The following is a 9230-nucleotide window of genomic DNA, read 5'->3' as shown; positions in this document are numbered from 1 at the left end:
ATTCAAGGTTAGCAATGCTATATCTTATCATAAATAGAAAATCCAAATTAAAACTAGAAACAGATATTTTTAGTTTTAAAAAAATTCTCAAGCCACTGCTGACGTATGGTTGTGAAGTCTGGGGCTCATCCTTTACGAAAAGCTAAAAAATTACAATCTTTTCAAAGTAAAGTCGTACGATTTGTAGCTTGTAAGAAACAGCTAATTGCACCGGGAATTACAAATGGAGACAATAAAGGACTACATAAAAAAAAGGATCCCAGTTCGAGTTAACTTGGGAAACCAAACCACAACCCGAAGACTGAAGCCCAGGGTGCTGCAGGACATCCTGTTATACGCTCAATATTTATCAGTTCTTCTATTGTCGCTCTAAAATTTTATTTTAATATTTTTTTTCTCTTCATCTATTTCTTAAATTAACTTTTTTTTCTTTTTTAATAAAAGTCAATTATTTATTTTGTTAAATCCATAACTGTCATTGTTTTTGTTATTAACTTTACTTTTATCATTTACTAAGAATTATTATTTTTATCTATTTATTTTATCTTGATTTTTTTTTTATAGCTAGAGGTGTCTATTGTATGAGACTATAATCAACTGTTAAAAAAATGTACCTCTTACATTTACCATGTAAAACCCACCAGGTCAATCTGGTATTAAGTAATAAAAAAAATATTAAAAAATACAGGAAAAATATACAGAGGTATTTGGCGAAAGACTATTTTAGGTAAAAGGGCTCTGGTTCGAAAGTAGTAGAACCACTCCTGTTACAAGTAATTTTTTAGAGGGACTGGGTGTTGAAAGGGGCCAGTTTCGAAGTATGGTGGAAAACATTATTCTGGACTCTGTGGGAATCCTACATCGCCCTTTGTATTAGACCTTAGCTGGGTTGTGTCAACTTTATGAGTCGAACACGAAAAAAAAAAAAGGTAAAAAGAAGAAGATAGAAAAACCAATAAAAAATGTATTCGACTACTCTCAAATAATTATCTTTAAACCTTTTTAAAATGAATATAACATTTCTGTTGAGGATCGATCGGTATGCTGTGTATTAGCAATTCAACACAGTTGAGGCAGCCGCTCGTCATTTTTTCGAGTTCCATCTCCTCGTAGCGATAGTGGAATAAGGTATAAATAATGTAATAAAATAAATACGTATTTATTATAAGTAAAATATATAATAGAACACTTTTCACTGAAAATGAAGACTTTCAAAAGTAAACTAAGACTCTTCTAAATGTCCTGTCTCAGTACGAAGATTTTGCTGAAGGTCTGAGGAAGATTACTTATAGAGATCGCTGCTTCATTACCTGAAAGATATATTTTATCGGTGATTATATGGATGAACTGTGAACTCATAAAATATGTCAATATAAATTAATATAATTATAATCATCAATAAGTATTAGAATCACTTAGGTCAGTAAATACACAATTATATTTCATTAGGTTTTAATTTTATATATCCTTAAAATATTTTAATACCACCAGGATTTGACCATGGACCATTTCAAATAAATTGCCAATTTGTATGTATAGATTTGCAAAAAAATTAAGAACAATAAATGATCAAAGCATGTATTTAAACATGTGTAGCTGGTATTATAGAGAAATACGTTATGCAGCAATGTGAACCCTTATCTATATTCGATATCTCAGCGGAGAATTAAAAAAAAATTATACATTTTAGTGTAACCATCTAAATTTATACAATTCATCTACATGCAATAAAAAAGCAAAGCAATACAAATACGTTCAAAATACATTTGCATATAAAAAAAAAAAAAACGCAGCCAATTATTACATGAATGTTTATTATTTAAATCAATTTTTTGTTATATCAGTAAATAATAAAGTATTTTGTAACCAAAACACACACATAAAAAATAACAATAGCCATTAATTACTTTTTTTTTATTTCTTTGTTTAATGGTTTGGATGCTGATTTCAAAACACTTTATATATTTTTTTCTAAATTTATAAATGGCCGAGATATGGACGTAATAGTTTAAGAGTTCAAGAGGAGAAAAAAGTCAATTATTTTACACCAATTTTTGGTTAATTTAATGAAAACTATATGTTGTTAGGAGTCAAATTTGGTGAGTCTGCCAAAAATCATTAGGGGGAAAAATTCCACTGTTTCAAATCTAAAAAAAAAAATTAATTTCTCATTAGGAGCTCTATATCATTTAAAATTTTCAACAACCCAAGGAACTCTAATAAAAATTCATTCAGAGTAAATTTTCTAAAATATGAGTCATAATAGAGCTAGTAATGTTCAATGATCACCGAAAAATACTTTTTTAAAAAGAGACATTTCATAAATAATGTACTGAAAAATGAACATGCCTATTAGCACTCAAATTAAAGCCAGTTAAATCTACTATCAAGTAATTAACACGTTTATGATCGTAGAAGTAGTTGTTTTCATATTTGCCTAAATCGATTCACAAACTGTTGATTTCTGGTTACTTTAAACGTATAAACTCATACTAAATCTGGTTAAATGGACTTCTACTAATAAATCAAATAATGGTTCCAAAAACTAGAAATCAATATTTGTGAATTTATTTTGGGAAATATCCTAAAAACTACTACTCATACGATGAAAACATCATATGCTTATGTTTAATAATACATTCAACTATATTATAATAGATTCAACGAGCTAATAGACATTTATCTATACGTTTATTGGTTCCTCAGATATAGATTCTCCTAAATAAATTCGCTAGCTATTGATTTTGCAGTAGATTATTTATGAAATGTCTTTTTAAAAAAGTATTTCTCGGGAGCTATTGAATGTAAATAGCTGTATTAGGACTTATATTTTAGCAAATTTACTCTACTTTGAATGATATTCTATTAGAGTTTCTAGTTGTGTAGATAGTTTTATGGAATTTAAATTTTTCAAGTTTTAAACTCTGAATACAAAATAATTTTTTTTTTTTTTTTATCGTTTTGAAAATTCCGCTATTTTTTATTCCTTCTAACTATACTTGTTAGAATCATCAATTTTGACTAGCCACTATCCATTGTTTTCATTAAAGTAATCTAAAATTTCAGTAAAATAACTTACTTTATATCCATCGATCTCTTGTATTGCAACGAGGGTTGGGGAGGTACGTTGTATCCCTGTGTCAAGAACTCATCATTACTTCCAACATCAGCAGCAACGAGGGTTGATTTTGTTTTTCTTAGTAGATTCATTATCGGGAATAAAAAATCTCAAAACAAAGGTTACTCGTAATGGTCTGATTTTGGTTTGTTTTTTTTTCATTTGTAATGCCTTTAGTTATCTTTTAAATATATCATTGGGGATAGAGGACTAAAATTTAAAAGATATAAAACTTTAAAAATCCAAATCTTTAATCTATTGAATACACGTTTTTATGGCTATAGCACTGGAGCTTCTTATTTTGTTTTAAAATTTAAAAAACAAGCTTATTGTTTTTTTCTTAAAAAAACCTTTAGTTTTTAATCAAAAACGTATTTCTACTCCTCCGGGTAAATGGCCAATTTTTTATTAAACACCTTACATTATGGTGCTTATTCGTGAAAAATACTAGTCTCCCTGTAGGATTAATTACTATAAAAAAATCATATAGTTAAAGCATATACAAATGATACTATAGATTACATTAATTTAATAACATTTGGTATGTTAATTGAACACAAAGAAAGGCACGAGAACATTTTCTACCTCGAAACATTTATTCTTGAAACTCTGACTTTTCTAGTCAAAAGACCTGACCATTTACTGACTTACCTTTGTTTCTATGGGCATTAACTATTGAGTTTTACGTCCTAAAGCCCTTACAAACAACCTTTGTTAAATGTACTGGTTACTTTTTAGAATAATAAATAAGGATAGTTAATGAATAATTTTAGAATCAAATATGATTTTTTTTTAAAACTTAAATAATGATTCTATCTAATCAAATAGACAGAATTAATTAATGAATAGACTTTGAGAAAATGATGAATTATTTTTCTAATGACCCATCAAATTAGCATTAGTTAACTCCTCTAATGTTTACTTTTATTTAGCTTCAGTTGACCGTAGTACTGGGTATTTGTTCGCTTCTTTTCAGGTTGCTGAGACCAACTGATTCCAACAATGAGTTCAGTTGTTCCAGATATTCACTTCGGTGTTGAACGAAATGGCCGACATGCTGTGACTTATCCCACCATTTTACCTGGGCCTAAACATACAAAATATTCTGATTAATAATTGAATGAATGCCTGTATAATTTTGTAATTATATTTGCCTACAGTTTAATATTTAGTTATTATAATCTTTATTTATATTTATTGTTTAATGCCTTCGTTAAGTTAAAATGTATCAATAATAACCTTATTATCTTGTTGTGAAGTGATTCCCATGTCCTTTTCACAATATAAGTGTCAGCCCTCACAACTAATAATCCTGACCTGATGGATTGGAAGCAGCAGACTATGGTCATGATTAAGCACCATGCTATGTCAAATGGAGTATTATTCCATTCATGAAAGTAACGGCGTACCTACCTGAAAGGGTCGATAATAAATAGAGTGTTTCCAACATGGAAGGAATTATAGTAGACATGATGAATCTGATCGTGTGCTCATATAACAACCACTGGAACACGATCGAGAAGTCCAATAGTATTGGAGAGCTGAGGGTGTTTCGAAAATTATCGAAGGAACCATCTGCCAACCAATATTTTCTGGCTCATGGGGCAAGAGTCAAAATTACGATCAACACGCCTGTGGACAAAAGTAATACGTTTCGACTACATATCAATTGGCCTGATACAAGAGTCACAATATTTCCACGACAATGGAATTTGTTCAATGGTTTTGCTTCAGGTGTACATTAGAGGGAGTTGTTGCTAATAAAGATTGGGAAGAGGTGAAGACAGGACATGGATGACAGCATGTTCAGACTCACCAATGTCTTCTGCAATTATTCCAAAACTCTCTTCCAAAGGCTCCGGAAGGGAAAAGATAAACCAATCCCTAGGTAGATGCAAGGCTCATCTACTTTAAAGAAATTCATACCACATATACAAATGTACCAGATGCACTGTATTTCATAATGAGTACAAGTTCAAAGTTAGTTCATCCGGAAATGAGGTGCGTAACAGAGTGGAGGTCCTCGGACGAGTTTAATATTGAAGGATTCACAAAAATTGCTTGGCGTACTTCATAAAGGATGGCGATGGGAAAACTGACTTGGTAGCTCTCAAGCTTAGAGAAATTCAGACAACCACTCCTGAAGAGGAGCTCAACATCTTCAACTAGGTGACGCATCCCGGTGATGATTTCGTGGGTTGCGCCACGGTATATCCGTCTAGTTTGGACTTGTGCCAACCTTGGGGCATATATGATCTTCGTATTGCCGTGAAAGAGCATTGATTTAGTTTTTTTATTATAACTTGAAAACTAAGCACTTTTTGAATATTAACATATAATAAAAAATTAAAGCAGGTAAAATTTTCTACCAGATGGATATATTATATTTCATTATCAAAATTTATTATTTATAATTTTTAAAAAACATAAGGTTACTGTATTTAAACGAATAATGGATAATTATTATATGGTGGATACATAGCCAAAATGGCGTATCTGCAAATTTAGCCATCTTGGGGTTTGTTGCATTTTAGCGTGGTTTTCTATGATCTTCGCAATGCAATAAAGGCCTTAATGAACAAGTAACGTAACTCATTAAAAATACTGATTGATCCGTAGCCTAAGATATGCTAAAACTTAAAATGGCTGCTGCCTTAAAGCTGAAAACATAACTTAATTATATTATCTTTGAGATTTTCAGATATACAGGTACACCATTAGGACATTGAAACGATGATATAATGTATATTACAGGATGCAGAATGGCTAACCTCAATTCCATTAGACCTCCAGACATCCATAACGTCCATGTTCCGGTCAAAAGGAGAGATAGGGTCGTCTTTCGATATGAACATTAGGCAAGGGACTTTCGACGGAGGGCGCAGAACTGCTTCGTATCCATTGATGATATGTTTAGTCACAATATTGTAAAATAGATAAAGTTGAAGCCTGCAACAAAATAAAGCATTATTATACTAAAAAAATTAAAGTTTACTACAACCCATGGAGGGTCTGGGGGTTGTAAGGAAGGTTTGAATTATTTATTAGGTAAATAAATTTATTGAATATTCTTATGTTGAAAGAAAGGTAAACTGTTAATGTTCTAGAGACTAAATAGCCTATAATTTGAAATAGTGATTTAAATATACATAACGCTGCATTAAAATTAAAGGATGGGAAGACTTACGATATAGCATACTCGAAGAGACAAGAAAGCAGAGCGTTGTTAGGAAAGAGAGCCATGGCGAATCCTCTCTGGAAAGCCGGCGGAGTGCTGGGTGGAGAGTCGAAGACCTGCCCTCGGACTCGGTCCATCACGCTCTTATACCGCTCCATATTTCCGGAGATTTTAACCAGCGCCTCGGACCAAAGGTAGTTTCCGGCGGAGAAACCATGTACGAATAGTGGTTGGAAATTCTCGTGGTCGCGTAAAAATTCAACTATATCTGTGGCAACCACCTGTAGAGTTTTGTCGATGTATAAATATAGACCATGTATTATACAAAAGTAAATAATAAGTTTGTTTTTATTTAGTGACATAATACTTAGGTTACCTATAAATAAATATTAATGAAAGTAATGAATAATAGTTGAAAAAAAAATTCAGAACTTGGATTCAGCTTAATGTTTTGTTATGAACAAAAAAGGAATACGAAGAGCGAAAATAATTTCTGTCCAAATGAAATCATGATTAAGTTACTAGGTGGTTTGAGGAAATTTTGCGTACGTTTAAAATTTACTAGCAATTAAATGTAAGACATGCATACAAATCCAATAAGCTCACTTCTACTAAAATGCAAATCCTCTACCTATTAGTCGAAATAAACTATTCTGGATATTGCCACATTCCTGGCTATCTTTTTAACATCAGTATTATTTAAATTCACTGCAACCTCTTCAAAATAGTGTTTTGAATACTTCAAAAGCACAATCCATAATTTTTGAAGAGAGCTGTTGATTAAAACTGTACCGTCGTTATAAAGAAGAAGTTATAAAAGTAGATGAAACAACTCAAAATTGTGGCAAGGTCCAAAGACACTAAAATAGTCTTCAGAGTAACCATGTTGCGTTTTTTTACGCGATTCGGGCACACTCGGCGTTCTAGGGCCTCTAAAGGTTATCATCGTCTTTTTTTTCACATGAGGAAAGTGAAAAGTGCAACAGCTAAGATCATCGTGCAGGAAGCTAAAGATCTTGGTTTCAGGAAGGATATTATAACAGTTATATTCCAGCGGTTAAATATTCTGTGCAAACGATGGAACGATGTTGGAGCATTACCAAGGTGAAGGAACCATAAACGCCTTCTTGAGCTTGACTGAAGTTTCTGAAGAGCTTGCACAGCTTTACATTTTCCTCGGAGTTGCATTTGTTTGCTTCATTCACTCCATAACGCTCCTTTTCCTAAAAAATACTATCGCCATAACAGATTAATCACATAAATTCTTTGCTCTAATTATATTTGTGACATCATAGATGTGAAGTCAAGTTTTATCAACTATCACAATATTCTATAAATTAAAAGTTTTTCCATTTATGAACTTCAACATTTCACTGCACCAAGAGATACGATTCGTCCATCTGAGCTCCTGTCAAGCTATGGTTCCTCCATAGAGTACAAACCTTCCTGACAAAAAGATTATCGCGCAGAGTGCTACGACCAATAAATACATCGATATCATTTATATGTATATCGATGTAAATTAATGAACAAGTACAAAAACCCAAGAGAAGAAATTAGGATAATGGACAATCATTATCAAAACTATTACGATAGTGGACAATCAAAATCAAAACTATTAGGATAATGGAAAATCAAAGCCCGAGAAAAGCCTTTAGAATCTCAAATCTCTTTTTTACTTGAATTCAGAGGTGCAGTTATTTTCTCATGTTTACACTTATCATATAAGTTAAACCTATCTCTAATATCATTGAATAACGAAGAGGGCAATGTTTCACCAATTCAGGGATCATAAGGACTGAAAGTACATAAACTCAGATAAATACTAAGCAGTGATAGCACATCTCATAACAACAGTTTGATAAGACTAGACAAATAAAGATATTAATCTTGGTAACAATTGAACATCCACTAGTCCTGATGACGCCTGGATTGACAGAACCCTGATTGGTTAGAAATTTTTAATATTGATCAATATATTAATGTTTTGACATAAATTTACCTGAGCACCAATCATTGGCCATATTACTTTCCATACAGTTATTGATATTGTTAGAACATCGAATCCCTTGTCCAGATACAGCTCTACGTATTTTCTCGTGTGCTTAGGTTTAGCAAGGAGCCATGGCAGCAGCAGAACTAACGGCCTGCTCGTTTCCAGTATTACTTCGGGCGTTCTTTTGTTATTTTGTTTTACAACAAGATCTTCATAGCTCATCAATTCCATACTCTCAGTGATTGAGAATTGAAAAGTTTTCCTCTCCCGTCCCTCGTGCATACCTAAAAGAATAGTTCATCTTATTATATATAATTGTGAATTTATATATAATATAATAAATCAAAATAAAAGTACATAAAAGTCGTTGCAACTTCAGAATAAAAACACTTGTCTAAATGCCGATTAATAAGAATTCATAGGTGAAAAGAAATTGATTTTTGACACAGAGCTTTTATACAATAATCCCTGATCACCAGTATTGATTTTGAATATTTCACTCCATTTCCAGCAATGTCATCGTGTGGTGGACGTTGTATCGTCTTCTTTGGAACGCGGAATGTACTGCGCGGGAGTCTTTTTCGATGCAGAACAGGCTTTTGATCGAGTCTGGCACCCGGGATGGCTTTACAAACTTCGCGAATTCCTATCTCCCATATACTTTCTTATCATCCGTTCCTTTCACACTGATAGCTTATTTCAAGTAAACCACAATGGTTCCTATTCATCTCACTATTCTCAGTCAGTTGGTGTTCCTCAAGGTAGTATTCTCAATCCCATCCTCGACACCGTCTACACACACTATGCACTTGCCGAAGACACATATATGCTCGCTGTTAATAAGAACTTTTTAATTGCATCCCAAACTCTTCAATCCCACACCACAGCCCTCGAAGAATGGTGTCGTAATTGGAGGATTAACATACATTCCAACAAAT

At 32.4% G+C, this 9230-nt stretch overlaps 1 protein-coding gene across 2 annotated transcripts in view; it reads right to left on the bottom strand.

Moving 5' to 3' along the window:
• Window positions 1–1140: 1140 nt before the first annotated feature.
• Window positions 1141–9230, bottom strand: part of LOC106678544 (transmembrane protein 53-B) — a 31307-nt gene continuing 23217 nt past the window's right edge. For both annotated transcript variants that reach the window (XM_014417109.2, XM_014417110.3), the window contains exons 2-6: window positions 8299–8576; window positions 6306–6577; window positions 5890–6067; window positions 4041–4205; window positions 1141–1310 (exon numbers count right to left, since the gene is read on the bottom strand). In XM_014417109.2, coding sequence (XP_014272595.1) covers window positions 4053–4205; window positions 5890–6067; window positions 6306–6577; window positions 8299–8574 — 879 coding nt within the window. In that variant the 5' untranslated portion in view covers window positions 8575–8576 and the 3' untranslated portion in view covers window positions 1141–1310; window positions 4041–4052. The remainder of the gene's footprint in view (window positions 1311–4040; window positions 4206–5889; window positions 6068–6305; window positions 6578–8298; window positions 8577–9230) is intronic.

The sequence above is a fragment of the Halyomorpha halys genome, unplaced genomic scaffold (assembly GCF_000696795.3).
Source record: "Halyomorpha halys isolate HHAL.00 unplaced genomic scaffold, Hhal_1.1 Scaffold146.1, whole genome shotgun sequence".
Lineage (NCBI taxonomy): Eukaryota > Metazoa > Arthropoda > Insecta > Hemiptera > Pentatomidae > Halyomorpha > Halyomorpha halys.
This window is presented reverse-complemented; position numbering and strand designations above follow the sequence as displayed.